Here is a 16849-nt window from a genome sequence, read left to right on the forward strand (position 1 = left end):
GTAGTCATCCTCTGATGAAACTATCACAAACTCTTGGTAGCTGGCATTGTTCTGCAGGCAATCTGATTTGTCTGACTGATCCAGTATTCAGCAGCTCTTGTGGTGTCAAGACTTTCACGTCACTCTGCCTCTATGCTCCCTTCACTGCCTTTTTGTTTTACCTTATTTATAACCGACTCTTGTCTCTCTCTTCTTTTTTTTAGGTTTATCTGTAAATGCCATTCCACATATCCCTCCTTCTCTCTGCCAAGTGTTTGAAATGAGAAATACAGCGAATCTGAATTCAAGAAGTAAAACAGAATTAAAGCCCACCAGGTGAGTTAAGCAAATTAATCTTAAATTCATATAAAAAGTCACACACGCATTTTCCATAATCCTGCTCTTACACCAGTGGAATGTATGAAATGTGTTCCGTAGCTTCGCTTGACAGAGTGCTGTTGTCTTAATCAGGAATACAAAGCAGTTGTGTAAGTCCCTCTACAAGAGAACATCTGTCAGATGGAAATGTAATCATAAGCTTCACAATGATACTGTTTATTGCAGCGCTCCGAGTTGGACTGCGTCACACGTAGTGATTACTTGCATGAAAGTTGAATGTTTTACACTATGTCAATAATCACTAATTCTGACAGTCGGTGCACTCTTTATCTTGCTGAGATGTAATCAAGCTATAATTGTTCTGTTACAATTATACATGATAATCACTGCTGCTAAAGACGACTGTAAAGGGGAAGGTTATTCATATATTTACAAGGATGATGACATGCAGAAAGAAAACAACAAAACATGCACTAAGACAATACACCTACCTGTGTCTAAAGTCTTTATTTCTATGATAGGATGCAAAGGAAGCAGAAAAAGAGGAAAAAGACAATGAAACTGGTATATCTTGAAGGGATAGTTTGATTTTCAAGTTTTTACTCAATTATTCTTTCTTTTTTTGTTACTTAATCATAGGAATGAAGCAGGCTTGACTATTTTATTGCTAATCAAAAGCAAGATTTGCACTAAAACAAGCTTAAAAATAGCATTTTTCTTCACACAGTCTATTAAAGGAAGAAAGACAAACAAACAGGAGTGCAAAGTAGTCTCATTGAAGTCAACAAAGCCACTAGAGAAAGTCAGTGACAGTTTGGCAGAAAGTAGACGCAGAGAGGAAAGCGTGCACTCTTGCGATCATCCTCCATTACCACTGGATTTCTCAATTTTAATCTCACATATTGAAATATTGATTCTGTCCCTTTGCTGAACACTGAAGGCAGAATCTCAACACAGATGTTGCACTTTACTTAAAAAGGTTGAGGGAATAACTTTTGTACTGTTACCAAGGAAACTTGCATGACACGTAGCGGAAACTCAACCCACTTTGGTTTTTGAATGTTTGAGAGAGAACAGCAAATTCTAAATAAGCGAACTCAGCCGCTTCTGTTTCTCCAAGCTATGAATGATACCACACATTAGGCAAAGAAACATGGACTTTCACCTGCTGCACTGGTTTATGCGGTTTATGTATTGCAACTGCCATCTATTGTGAACAGAGACATTGCTTTTCCTTATGTCAGACTAAATTTAATAAGGCTAACACAAGTCTTCAGTGTAGTGTTTTATGCTCCTCTTCCCGTAAACAGAGTAAAATAGTTGCTTAGAGTCATAAACCATTTCTTAAAGTATTATTTATCTAGTGACGGGCTGCTGAGCATGCATGCTTGTTTACTGCATTACACGTTTTTCCCATCTATATTATTTTATACTTTCCAACACAACAGCTATGCTGTCTTAAACTATACCTGTGCAGGTATATTGACTCATTTCTGGTGGCTTTTTTTCTTTTTTCGCCCAAACCACTTGCTCATTTTAGATTTTAAAGAATCATTCACCCTTGTAACCCTAATATTAACTCCCAAATCAGTGCATGAACACCACCTGCCAACAGTGTGGTGACCTTGGTCCTCTTAAGGCAGTTTTCATATGTTTGTCATGTATGTGTCTCATGGAGGGTGACGGTCCAATGTACATTTAATCAACATCTGCTACTCTGAAATAGGCCAACTGGCCGAATCAGAGTCATTGCTGTGAAAAGCCAACTTGGCATGAGGGCGTAAATCATCCCAATTACACGCTGAAGACAGGATGTCTTTCCTAATTATGGAGATGGATTGGTAAAAGATTTCAAATTTCTACGGCCAGGGGAAAGATTTGTGTGACTGAAAATCTGTCCACCATGCCCTTTCAGTCTCCCTCTCCACGCCGAACAAATGTGGGATTCATATTCTCGTTCACACTTTTGGGGTCGGGTACAGTATGTGGCTTCTTCTTATAAAAATGTGGACAATGCATATGCAGTTTTTTATTTATCCGTTTGTGTAAATGAAGATTCAAGTTTAGTTATGTTTAATAAATTCAAGGGTTAACAGTTAAATCTTGAAATTAATATGTTGTTGCATAATACATGACATACTTTGTAAACTGTCTAGCGCATTACAAAACCCATACAAATGAGCCTCACCTCAGCTCCATGATACTTGTGACATTGCCAGATGGGTAGATACGGCGGATGTAGTTGAAATCTCCCACATACAGGCTTCCATCAATACCCCATGCCAGAGCCACCGGTGCCAAGAGCTTGTTGCCTTGGGCCTGCCCATTACAGCTGGGGCACGAGATGCTTCGACGCCGTCCATTCCCCATAACAGTGGAAATCACAGGGGGCTGGAGAGAGATAAACTGGTTCTCCCCACTCCCTTTGTAAAGTATGCCTGAAGGGGAAAAAAAGAACAAAAAAACCCAACAACACTAATTTACAGGATTGAAAATTTAGCCAGACAAATCCAGATAAAACAGAAATATAAAGTAGTTCAAATCTGCTAAAACAATGTATTTAAAGGAACTGTTCACCATTCTAGGTAACATGCTTGGTGTTAACTACAGAGCTGGAACTAAGAGGTAATTAGCTTGACATAAAGACTCACACTTACTTTAAATTAACTTTTAATATTATGTCTAATTAATAAAGAGAAAGAACAGTGGTGGCACTGTGTGTTTTTGTTACTTCAGCTTGCAGCATCTTTGCTAAGCTCACTAGACCTAACAAACACCGCACATTTCATAACGGTATAAACATAAAGAGAATGTGCAAAGATAATTTTCAAATTCATGATCTAAAGTACTCTGCATAAGCCATCAGAAAATTATGTTTCAGAACAAACTGCTGTTTATTTTTAAATGAGAGGTAACAAATTATAGTCCAAATGACTGGTTTATTTTATACTGCATAAAACTCAGGCAATCTGATTTAAATAGTTCAGGGAGTCAAGGCAGCACACGGGGAACTAGCCTTAATCATTGTTTTAACTGATATAACCTAATACTTCAATGCTGGGAAATGCTCTACAGCTGTTTTAGTGGGTTCCTTGAAACTCTCCGCAAAGCTGAAGTATACATTATGTAAAATAATTTTCTTTTAACTTAACAGGGATCCTGCTCTCCTCTAGTCACAAAGAGGCGGTAGACATAAATACAGTGCAGTGCACCACCCCCTAATAATAGTGCATTTCACTAAGGACTCACCGTATTTGGTGAGTCACTAAAGATTAATATTTTAACAAGAGGCAGCTATAACTGGCTTTTTAAAGGGTGCTGATATAGTGGGACTCTCTTCAAAGGGGAAAAAAACATCAAAGGGAAGAAGTGCATGCTGGAAGCACTTAATTATTCACATCCAGCAACTTGTGTGAATTCACACTGCCTCTGTCCTAATTAGTGGATCTATGACACCTCTGAATGGTCGCATGATGTCGTTCTCCCACAGCGCTGTACCATAAGCCATCGTAACCCTGGATGTATGGGAAATCAAGTATGCAGCCACGCTGCTTGTCCCTTCTCTGATTAGTTCCTTTCATTGATTTAATTGATTGAAGGACAAATTCAAATGAAGGCACGGTCTGGCGAGACTCTGACAGGACGATCTGACCAATCTGTCTTTTGTATCCGAAAGCATTATACATGAGCCTCTAACAAAGACGAATAGGTCCGTGGGAAGGCTTTTTACGTGTGACGCCATCAAACGCACGACCTTGGGACTTTAATTGAACTGTGATCCATGCGTCTGCTCACTGAATAAAGCACACAGTGTGATGAAAACACTCAGTGAACTGAAAGGTTTTGGCTGCACCCCGAATCAGAGCCACAAATAACAAATAAACTATGTAATCTGACTAGAATTTTAATGTCTGTTTGTGTAATAACTTCCTAACATTCCCAGAAAAGACAAAGACATTTTTAATATCTAAGATGTACCGCAGTGTGTAGGACGTAGATCAGCTGCAGCGGTACAGCTATTGAGCCAAAAATAAATAAATAAGTAAAGAAAAAGAAGAATGCTAAGGTCGTTTTGGCACGCCACTGTGGTCCTCTCTTATTTACACTTCCATCACACATTACTGTATACATAAGTCTTACCATAAGCTATAAGTCAGTGTAATGGAATGGATTAAATATACTTATCAATCATCCGCTACCCCCCAAACTATCACTTCGCATACCATCGTATATCCTTTTGCTATGATTTTCTCACATACACAATGTCTGCCTCTAACTTAAGAGCAGATTAAGGTGCAGCTTTCTTCCCTCAAGGGCACTTGGTCATGACACATTACTGCTGATGATTGTTGCAAGGATCAAGCTTGTGAAGTCTCAGCTGGAGAGCTGCACTGATGGGAATTTGGCTTCTGACTGTCTACTGCCCCAGGCCGAATAAGGGGACTCCTACAGTGTCCAGACTAAAATGGCTTTAGAGTTCATAAGCATATGTCCATAAATATTTCATGCTTTTACTCTACTGTGCTCTGAGTTTGGAAGAAATACTGTAAATAAAAACTTTCTTAGAAATAAGTTCCCGCTCCTGAGACAAGGAGAGTATACAGTTTCTGCAGCAAGAAAACTTTGCTGAAGTGTAAAGACGAAAAGCGCTCCCTCGACAGATTTTGCAGAGGAGACTCAAAATATAAGTATGGCAGCAGAACGGCTCAGCCGTTAGGATTGTGTCTGCTCACTGATTAGTAAACGAATATGTGGAGGCGTGTTTCAAATTCTGGATAGAAGCTGGTGAAAGAGAAATCACTGTTTCACTTGGCAAAATGGGACAAAAAAAAAAAAAAAGCTTTTTTAATTTTTTTTTTATAAAGTCTGAGAGTCTGTTATCTCTCTTGCTCCAAGATCACTCCAACACTCTTCCATCCAACAAGCAAATAACCATAATGTAATGTAACCGCATGTCACGCAGCATTTACCACATTACTAAACAGTCAGACACAGTTAGACTCCAGGATTAACACAGAATTTCCCAAATAATAGCAGAAACAGAGAAAACAATCAAAACTATGAATGTGTATAATGATAAATTATAGTGAATGAAAAGTGGAGAAACCATGAAGGCTATGTTCTCTTACAGAAAATAAAGTGGAAAAATAAGCAGAAGAAGAAGAGGAGTTATTACAGGAATATTTGAGCAAGGACCAGAATGTCATCTTTACAAACTTTGCCTTCTGCCCGTATATAGAAATTATAATTCTTCTCTACACACAATACTGTTCCACCTACAAACTGAATTGATTCTTTCTTTGGACTCATTATAGAAGGTAATAATTTGTTTGATAAAAGGCTCATTTGAGGCATGTAGTGGTAAAAAAAAATTCTTTAATGTCAACATCACAGCTTTCGAGATGATTAATGGTACAAATGTGAGGCCAAGCCTCTGTACCTGAAAGAAAAAAAGAAAAGGAAAAAAAAGAAAAAATTGGAGCGCCCTTAGCAATGTCACCTTGGTGACACATAGAGAGTACAGAGATTCGTAGGGGAAGCGAGGGAGTGCGTCTTAATTGCACCCTGTCCTTTTCTACTCTCCTTTGCACAGTGTCATTCTCAGAGATAGCACCGAGGCTCCCACTGATCCTGATTGAGGCTAAAAGTGGGCAGGAAACATCTCGGTGCTTCAAATGCAGCATGTGCGTGAGCTGTATAGTAAGTATACTCAGAGATACTGAATTGCTGAACCCTGGCTGTGTCCAATAAGAATCAGCTATGTTACCCTAGATAGAGACAAACTGCAGATTGAGAGGAAGGGCTATCCACTTGTAACGAAGAAAGGAGGGGCAGGAGGACATGACTAAAGCACAGACACCAGCAATTTGCCTTATCTAGTTTGACAGGCACTGGAGTGGAGGCAGAGACGGAGAGGGCTTTTTGCTTGGGTCTTTTGACACAAACGATGTGATAAAAAGTGCTCAGATGTTAGAAGTAGTGCAAAAATGAAGCAAGAGTCACAACAAAGACCGATAGCAAATGTCTGGAGCTAAACCGCTGTGCGGCTGCAGAGGACCACCGCTTGCTAGCATGTTGGGTGAGGACATTAGTCAAGGTTTACAGCATTAAAGAATCAATACTGGAGCAGCAATGAAGGCAAACAGTGATATTTGGATTCATCTTCATGCTGACCGAGGATATCGAACTGCATTCCTTGCCCAAAAACCCACATGAGCTATAAATCTCAAATGTCAAAAAGTAGCTGAATGCGAGACTGAATAATTCAGTTTGTACTGAGAAAATTTAAGGGAATTCAAGGCAGAACTAGGTGCCGACTCACTACCTCTGTAAAAACAATTAATGTGAGCGCAAACATAGATATGTTTACAGATTGGCTTTTGACACTTTGATGTGAACCCTGCATAAACTAGCATGCCAAAGTCGCTAACAAAAACAATTCACAGGCTTACCAAGCACACCGTCTTTGGGGTGAGCTAATAGGATTGGAGCATGAAACCCTTTCGGCAAATTGATTGCTCCTGTCAGACAGGAATCAATGAGACAAAACAACACGAGTTTGCTATTTTTGAATCTTTTAAATTTAGTCAGTTTAAATATTTTCAGGGCGCCGTTGTAAAAGGACAAGTGAAAAGTGTGAAAAAGCCTCGGGGAGGCTGCAGCATTTACTGCATAAGAAAACACTCAACACCATCTGGTTCTTGTTTTATTTCTGTCATCACTGTTTCCATGTACAAAAACAAGCCCGCACATGATGATTTTTCATGCACAGTAACGTTTGATTTTCTGATAAATCCAGACACACGGTACAGCTCAATCTAATAAAGGATGCCGCATACATTAGCATATCACACATGCTGCACTTATCTGTTATCACAAATGCATCTCACAACAACTCCAACTGTGATGCTGCCACTCTGAAGGCTTTGGAGATGGGTGTGCTATAGTTTGAGACAGGTGGGATGAAACGCATTGCACCAGCAGCAGTCGAGCTAGAAGCATATTTCAGTGTTCTTTTGCACACTTCACAAACTTCAGGTTCCGGGTGGCTTGACAGATTGGGTTTCTATGTCTGTTCTTTTAATGTTCAACAAAGAAGCAGGACAAAGTACCATCAAGGATTGAACAAAGAAACTGCTTCTCTGACATGTTTTCCACAAACATTTCTGACAAAACACACATTCGCAATCTCTGACTTCTGAGTCGCCTGTTATATATATATGAAGAACACATGGATGATATTACTGTGCAAACCCACTGAGTAGCTGTGGGATGAATAGTTCTGTACCTGCCAGTTGTGGAGGCAGAAACGAGTTCACAAACATTTCACCTTACAGAAAGCCCTCCTCTGGTAGCCAAAATATCTGGTCACAAAAATAATCTGAGTGGTTCACTTAAAAGTTTGATGGATCCGGATAAAACGGCACAAGAAAGAACCAGATTTATACTTTAGTGCTGGGTGGTTGCAGAGGCTTTGTAAGGGGGCTCCAAAACTCATGTGAACCTCCTTACACAACACATCAAAGCTGTGGCGATACAGAGACCTTAAGAAATGTAACTGTTCAGCACATGCTGCATTTTTACATTTTCAAATTTAGCATTAAAATCACAGACACTCATAAAAACAACTGTTTCTTTTAATTCCCAAACAGCCACACAGATCTTTTAACTGTGTGCTGTTAAATCTATGATCATAATTTATAGGTTCAGCCTCACTATAGAGCTACTCAGAGTGTCTTATACACATTTTTTATCATATTGACAAATTCATATTATTTTAAAATAGAGGTCGTGGCTCTTAGGATCCAAGCCTTTGAAGAATATTGAATGTAAAGCTTTGCATGTGATGGACGATAATACATTTTCATTGTAAAAACACTCAGTCTAATGCACATGATCTAAAGCATCAGTGACAGCCATTACTGACATTCTTTCAACATGATGGAACTCTATGATATATCTGAAAACCAACAAGTGGCCTGATAAAAGCTAAAAAAAGGGCTAAAAGTTTTTCTATGCTGTTATTAATTTTCGTTCTGCTCAAACAAAGCTCTGTAAAGAACAATTCATCATAAAAGTTCAATACTTACACCTGCTAGTGCAGAGTCTGACCTCTGAGTGGGCGATGTTTGTAGAGTGGTACCCATCACTAGCACAGTACGTGCTTACTGATGTTTTGAAGGGATTAATACTGATTAGTTTCACCCACCTAGCTGATGAGCATATATAATTAAAAAAAACAACCCTGTTCTGCACCAAAAGAATGTACATTTTATTGCAAAAGTGCAATTCATTTCCTCAAAGCAATTCTGTTTAGTTTAGGTAAAAGAAAGTGATAAAACCTTTACCAAATCTGTAACTTCCTTCCTGAGATGCACTTGTTGCTCGTGGCAAAACAAAGGAATCTTATATGAGTTTGTGCTCTGTTAACTATAAAGATCCATTTTTCAAGGGATTTTAAAAATGCTTCATTTTACTTCCAAATGAGCCAAGATCAGCTTTCTATGCCAAAAAAACCAAACAAAAATATAAAACCTATTCGAATGAAAACAAAATATGTATTCACCAACTCCACTCTGACAGTGTGAGACTACGGACTGACCTCGACTATTTTCGAGATTAAAAGGACACAAATTGTGTTGGACAACTGGAACAACGGTTGTGAGCCGAAGTGGGTTTAATGTCAAAACAGCAGTCTGGCAAACTGACAATGCACTCACTAGCCCGAGGCCCTGAGGCACACTTCCTATAATTGCAGTCATATTACTGCCTCCACAGTAGTAACATACTGAAACCCCTTAATAGTGTGCTGGCTGAAATCTCCAGATTATAGTGTGACACCTCCTGGTACTGTAACCCAGCAGTGACTTTGCTGTAGGTATATTTGATAGTTTCATTATGTATGTTTCCCCTTTCTCATAACTGTGCAGCAGCTCGACAAAGACAAACTCATGTCCATTTATTGTACTTGCCGATTAAAGAGAATCTGATTGATGACAGAGCAAGAAATTAATTAAGTTTATTGAATTAATGCGAGAATTAAACATGACGCCTGTTCATCAAAAGTGTAAGCCTTCGTGAGCGCCAAAAGGCCGTCTTCTTCCTAAAATAGCTGAGTGGTGTAGAATCGTTGCAAGCCTTGCACCCTGGTGGCTTACTCGCTGATTTATTCAGTCATTACTGTGAATGATCGGCCCTTCAAAACTCTCCTCTATTATCTGCAGATGGGATGACGAACCATCTTTCATTTTGATTCAAGTATTTATTGCGGTGATTCGGGGTAAAGACCACCTGCCTGTAACACAAAGAGGCTACCTATCTCTGCAGACACACATGCATATTGTATACATGTTTATTTCTTACCATTCTGAATGTCCAATATGTGGTGTTTGTCTAACATCCACCTGCCCATGTTGGAGGCATCCAGTTCATAGCCTTGTAACACCGCTGTCCTCTTTTCCCAGAGCACCACATCAAGACAGGACTCGTATTCATATCCCACTGACACTGAAAGTAATGACAGCAGACGCCTGTGGTGAGCAAGGTTACAACCTCCTTATAAGATACTTATAGCAGCAATGAGGCTTGTAGCTTATAAGACATTCAGTACATGTCGTCGCCATTTCTTGTATTTCCTGGTTCTGCCTTCTCTTTGGCTGTTTAATTTTCTCCAGCTGGGATGAGTTTAGAAGGCCCATGGGGTTTCTGTGTCTTGCCTGCACTGTTTGGAGTTTATGTATTCTCCTCTCATTTGTCTGTTTTATCTTGTGTAAATGCAAATAAACCACAATTCCAAATAATCAAAATATAAGGTGGCAAGAAATATTGAAATGATCAAAGTTCAGATGGAGCACATTTTAGGAAAAATCACAAATGCTGCAAAATTCTCTGAACTCTCAGTTCATGTTGAGCTTTGAAAATTTTATCAGTAAACTGCGATGATGCAAGTGCTACTAGATGTAAGTCTGTACCCCACCAGTATATAAATAAGTATGTTCAGTTAACCAGTTATAATATAAAATAATCAAAATATTCTGCATGAAAAGATTCTGTCACTTTATTTTTTCATCAGTATTTCTGACTATTGACCCTTGGCTGTTTTTCCCCCTTTTTTTCCAGGCCTCTGCCTCAGAGGCAATATTTCAGTAAGTGCACAGCTGCTGAAATATCATACATGCAAAACAAAGAAGTCAGCAAAAGAGCAATGGCCTTCAAAAATGCAGCACAGGGGGATTTCAGGATTTCACACCACCTGCTCAATCTTTATTGCACATGATAACAAAAGCAGTCCCCAGCTAAATAACCCTCAATTTAAAAAAAGTAAAATCAATCTTTAAAAGTTCAACTAAGGTTCACTGCCTGAAGGTAGCACAAGTATCTGGCGGTGAACTTATGCTTACACAACATCTTCAGTAGGCAGCTTCACAGCAGGAACTCACCCACAGCCTCCGCCAGGCCAAAGACCTTCTGATTGTAGGCGTCTGTTTTATCCCAGATGAAAGTGTAAGAAAGGTCGGGGAAGGCAGGAAAAGACTTCTGGAACTGACGGCCCATGATGGCCACCATCAGGTGGACTTTCATCAGGCCAAAGGGGAGACGGTCCTGGGTCAGGAGCACCTTGAGGATGGGCTTGTAGCCAGCTGCCCTGGAGCTCAGGTAGACCAGGTTGAGGTCACTGCCTGGTATGGCCACTTGCTCATGAAGGACCTAAGATTTAATTAGCAGTCAGACCAGTGCCAAAGCCACAGCATGGAGTAGACTTAAGTAACAGAGTTAATAGGAGCAACAAACGTATGTATTTAATGACAATAAGTTCAAATGCAGGATAACATACATACAATTTATTATCCAGGTCACATTAAAACGAATTTCATCTCAGAAAAACCTTGTTTGTTGCTAGAAATACATACATTTTATTCTAAGCAGTCAAACATTATGAACTTTTTAGGAAGCCAAACTATTTAAAGAAGAGTTTTTACTTATGCCAGCCACAAACTGCAAATCTTCTAAATGCAAATTGAGCTCCACAGGCAGTAAATGAATTCTTCATTATTAAAAGTCTCAGGGAAAAAAAAATATTTGAACATCTCAACTAATAATTGACAGAAGTCATTCTTATTTTTTTCGTTTTCGTCCTGGTTGCCTCACATACCGACACTATACTTATGTTGAAGCATGTCCAATGATTTTGATTTCATCCCTCTGATGTAACACAGACAGAATTTGTTCCAAACAGTAAAAACAGCAAAAGCTGCAAAGTCAACTTCTACATTTAGGGATTTACAACATAGATTTGGGCCAAATGGAAACAAACCAAATCCTGAGGCATGTAACCTCCATGCAATGTACCCTTAGAATTTATCAGTGTTGCTATGAGACAATTTATGGCTTAGTGGAGATGCCTCGGTTCAATCAAAGCCCAAAGGCATCGTGTAAGGCAAATCTGTTTTAAAAAAGAGTTTAAAAAACGCAGTTTAAAAAAGGGAAGAAAGCCATGGTGAAAGGAAGATAACAGCATTATTGTTACTCTGTGCTTGTGTATTTTCAGCATTGCTGTCTGTAATACTGGACTCAAACACAGGTCATTCAAAACAATGCGTCATACCAATAAATCTAGGACTGACCACCATCCAATGCCCCTCTATGACATGGATCTCACCTGGGTTTCTGGGATGATAGGACTGTCCTCTGGGGAGGTCTTGTAAAGAGTGGAAAGGGGTGTGGCCAGGATGACGGGGTTGGGCCTGACTAGGCCCGTCAGGTAACAGCTGGGGATGTCGTTCTCTTCCCGCTTCATCACCACCGTGTCCATCACATGAAAGACGTTCCAGGGCAGCCACACTGTTCGGTGCAATGTGGGGAAGGGAGCTCGTTCGTAGCTCAGCGTCAGTGATGCTCCACCGTTGGCCAAGAGGTCAAACCTTCGAATGTTGGAAGGAAATAGAAGCGTACGAATTTTAATGCTTAAATAGAAACAGCAACTGAATAACCTGCACTTATTATGTAAAAATACTGAAATCATCTTCTGCAGTAAAATCTTTAGAGGTTTCTTTTACATCTTTGAACTTAATTTTCATTATTTTGACTCTCATTTCCATTCGTTACAATAGAACTATATACTATACATGTTTCTTAGCTGTCAAAAAGACAACCATTAAACATGATACGTTGAAAACAAGTCAAATACTTCATCATAACATCCAAACACCTTTATTTTTTATGTAAAGCCAAAAGAATATTTGCAATAATCAGTTATTTTACCAAAGGAATCGAGACTAAGTAACTGACCTTTCATTAGCAGCATTAGCACATTTCCAGATTTAATCACCACCATCGCCTTGGATTTGTTTTTTATTAATGACTAATGATGGCGAAAACTTAGACTGATATAATTTTGAAATGTCTCCTCAAGTTCAAAGTAGCAAAGTAAATATTTATGTTAAGGCTGATAATCCCTTTTTCAAAGGCAGTTTTCCCTATCAAAGTGATCCCTCTGTTCAGTCTCCATATAATATTATTATTCACTGAATCTAATTTATGACTTATGTTCACTCAGCGTGGTGTTAGAAGACACTTTATGGTTGAATTTGGTTCAGAGTTCTGGGAGTTTTCACTGGTGAACTGGTTTAATTAGTACAACATTACTCAGGGAAAAGTTACTGGTTTGGAAATGAAAGGCGAGTCTTTGAAGTGCTGCTCTATATATTCAGCGTGCTCCACTACCCAGGGGGTAAAGCATCTGCGTAGTGACATTGTATGTATCCACATCCACAAAGGCACACACACACACACACGGAGATTTGAATACTCGCACATCTCATGTACGCACCCGGACCCGTGCACACGCACACGCAGCGACAACCAAGCTGTGCAGCTGACCTAAAACAGCTTCCTTCTCAAGCTCTTTCCACTTTGGGCAGTGGGGAGCTCACAGCTGCAAGAGGCCAGGCTTTGATGCTGCCCCCCCCCCTTCTTAACACACTGAGCGGATCTGTTGGCTAACCAAGTGTGATTATCCCCGACCATTTATCACGCTCCTTGTCAGAAGAGTTACAGGGCGGAATATCTGAAGAAATCAGCTAATCCTCGGCTATCTGGGGACCCAAGGATTGTGATTCATAACAACAGCTGTACAATTCTCTGCCACTCAATAAGTCTTTTATTCCACATTGGCAGCACATAAATATGGTTTCTATCTGTTGAATTCGAACGAAGGCTCGGTTCATAATCTCTGACGACCATGTGCGAAATGAAGCTCCTACCTGAGCTGAACGCTCGCTGTAAAATGTGTGACATACGTTTGTCTTGTATGTATTTGCACTCCCATTATTAATAGCCAGTCTGTGGTAATAGCACGAGAAGGTTAGGCAGTAATCCCATGTTTTACTACACTGTGGGCAGATTGATTCTACCCTTGCTGATTCAATGCATTTTAAACAGCCTGGTTCAAAATGGCCTCCACCACTGTGACATTTGCATGAGGAATTGTTCTAGGGCACAATGTGCTGCTGTTTCGATTTGTTTTGAGCACATTTTGGATAACTGCCAGGACAATTCCTCCTCTGCTGGACAGCCTTTTTTTCTTGGATTTTTCCACACGAGTCTGGGGACAGCAGGACATGCTACAAATATATTTTCGCCAGGGCAAAGGTTAAAACCCAAGACTGAGCTGGCTGGGTGTCTGCTTGTACACTTGTTGATCGTTGTGTAAAGATGACTGTGTTTTCCGTTGTATGCCCCTAATGATGCACGTGAGCAGGGGAAACTAACTTACATGCCATCTTGCCGTGTGATAGTATAGCCGTACTCTGAGTAGTGCAGAAAAGACACGTTGACTCCAATCAGCGGTGTCCCATCTCCCGTTAGGACCTGACCCCGGATGACTGATGCCAGGCTGTGAGGGCAAACAAACACAGAAAGAGCTGAGTAAACAAACAATGCCAGCCGGTGTCAACAAGCATCCACCGCATCAGCACTGCTCACAACTGTCATCCCCTTGCCCGAGGCATGAGCTAAGAGGTATGACTTACTGATTGTTAAGAACACACACACGTCAGTGGTCGTTACTCATGAAAACGGCACCTAACAGAGCCACTCTCTGTGTCTGTTTACTGCTTTTAAGGACCCATAAATCAGTCGGTTGAGGGCTTCTTGTTAAGATTTTGCAGCGTCTTGCACTCGTATTGCAGCATTTATATTCCACAAGAATGCAAATATAGATTTTTTTCATGCATTTAATGCGCAATATAAAAATAGGTGCTGTTATGACAAGACACAACTGAACACACTACGTATAGCTGTAAGGGCATTTCAATTTGTGAGGCCATTGCAGAAAACTGTGGGAATAAAGTGTAAACACACAGCATCTTCTCTAGCCAACAACATTCACAGTTAAATTATCAGTCTCCTCAGTAAAGTCAACTCGGTAAATGAAGTGTACAATACACCCAGCAGTGAGGCTATCAAATGAGATTCACGAGTGAAATATTCACAGTATTGTTATCTGACCTTGCTGAATTTGGAATTTCCCCTAAATTGTATTTGAAGAGGGTGTGATCCAAGTGGGATTATTCCAGCAAGTGCTGTTGCTTCTGAAAAAGAGCCTTTTGTCAGTGTCATACTGAAGTCTTGCGTTCGCTAGCGTGATAAATGTCTGTAGTAATACTTGTGATGAAAGATAATATATCAACAAGAATTGTGTTGGAATGAGCTCTTCAGCTCAGTTACAGACATCCTCTTGATGTGAGAAGTTGCAAAGCCAGGCAAGTGACGTGTCAAAAGGCACTTTATAGGAATTCAGAACAACAAAATTCAATGCTCGAGGCAAACTGTCACAAATGGAAAAAAATGAAGGGTTTTGAAAAAGAAAAGCAGTTCTACAACACAACAGAATCGCCACAGCGATTTTTTATAAGGTGAAGCCATAAGTACTCTAGATGTGAAAGGAAAAATGCAGTTGGAATACAGAACACATACAGTGTTAGGCAGTGACGAGTCAAAAGCGGAGGCTTTTGCTCATTTAAAGTCTGTGGGCAACAATGTGTGTATACGTTTGGTTCAAAAAGAAGAAAAGAGAATTTTTGAACACACTATGTCTATGTTTCCAACACAACAATGTGTTGGAAACATAAATCTGTCACCAGATGTTCACATATGGTGGCAGATTTATAATTTATGTAGTTCACCCTCTACCGCTGGTCAAACTGTAATGTTACTGGAGCAAATGGCAGCGGCAGTGGTGGTTATAGTGTTGGGTGGGGATGGGGGGTTAAATGCTTCACTTTAGGGTACCTCTGTGGTAGTTAGTCTGGCATGGGGGAGCATTACTCATTTAGTTTCCCCAACTCAGATTTTCCCTGCTGGTAAATGGATTTGCTTCTGGTCAATAGGTTCAGCACCTCTAGCAGTTCATTCCCTGTTTTCCCCTAAAAAAAAGGCATTTTCTTGTGCATTTCTGCTTTGTAAATCACAAACACGGAATATTCATACATAATTTAAAGCATCAGATATCCTCATCCTCTGCCATTATTCATCACGACTGCTGGGCCTGCAGGTAGAACTTGTCAAACACTAATCTTTATTTTTATATTCTTAAGTGCGAAGCGATTTGTTAAGGTAGTCCTCTGTTTGAAGGTACAGTTAAAGGGAAAGACAAAACTATATTTCTCCATCAACATTTAGCTGTTCCAATTTCTCAGCCGTGGAGCAGAATTTTAAAAGCGTTCCCTCTGCATTTTTCACCGGTGGGCAAAAAATGTTCTATTTTGCCACTTTATCTCCGGGTCATTACGTATATGAGAGTGAGAGCGTGTGTGCGAGAGAGAGCGAGAAAGAAAGATGATCAACAGCTTTAGCCTCTCATTTCCCTCCCGCTTCATGTCTGGTACAACCATCTCCCATCATTTATTTACTGGCTCAAAGAACAAGGCCACTTAAGAGCCACAGCGAAGGTTCCCCTCTTCCTTCCCTGTGACTCTATTAATCTTTTGAGAGGCAGACGGATGATACAAGAACTGAACCACCAAACAAACGCAAAGTCGCACCACCTGCTGAAACCCCAGAAATGAATCATATAATTCATGCATTCTTATCTGTCATTGTGCCAGACTGGCGGTAGAAAAACAACGTCTCAAAACCCAGCGGGAGACTTGTGTGGGGACATGTGATATGGCTGGGGAACTATTGTGCAGGGGAGAGGGTTGGGGGGATGGGGGGGGGGCACTACACCACAACACATGTTTTATTCTCTGTGCTATACGAGGGACAACTTTACTGCTGAGTTCTGAAACCTGACCACACACTGAAATCGGCTGCCTTTCTCTGGGCTAACACAATGGCTTCTTAAAAATAGAAGGACATGAATGACCTCTAGCTGTGTCTCATTTCTCTACCTTTAAACATCAGATACTCTACGGCTTGGCATAACAGTCACTACCGTCGCTGAAAGTCTTCTCTTCTGGCATTGTTCCAGTGCTTCAGAGACTCTCATAATGTATACTCTGCAAAGGCAGTGGATAAATTATTCACGCTA

The 16849-nt window shown here is 40.2% G+C and overlaps 1 protein-coding gene across 1 annotated transcript in view; it reads right to left on the minus strand.

Moving 5' to 3' along the window:
• Window positions 1-16849, minus strand: part of LOC146638128 (teneurin-3) — a 122678-nt gene that overhangs the window by 16190 nt on the left and 89639 nt on the right. Inside the window, exons 16-21 of the mRNA XM_085366195.1 lie at window positions 14093-14212; window positions 11978-12239; window positions 10758-11025; window positions 9682-9825; window positions 2507-2756; window positions 810-830 (exon numbers count right to left, since the gene is read on the minus strand). Of these exons, the coding sequence (XP_085222321.1) occupies window positions 810-830; window positions 2507-2756; window positions 9682-9825; window positions 10758-11025; window positions 11978-12239; window positions 14093-14212 (1065 nt within the window). The remainder of the gene's footprint in view (window positions 1-809; window positions 831-2506; window positions 2757-9681; window positions 9826-10757; window positions 11026-11977; window positions 12240-14092; window positions 14213-16849) is intronic.

The sequence above is a fragment of the Diplotaxodon limnothrissa genome, linkage group LG2 (genome assembly GCF_057381915.1).
Source record: "Diplotaxodon limnothrissa isolate DT_005_m linkage group LG2, D_limnothrissa_male_GT1.1, whole genome shotgun sequence".
In the NCBI taxonomy this organism is placed as follows: domain Eukaryota; kingdom Metazoa; phylum Chordata; class Actinopteri; order Cichliformes; family Cichlidae; genus Diplotaxodon; species Diplotaxodon limnothrissa.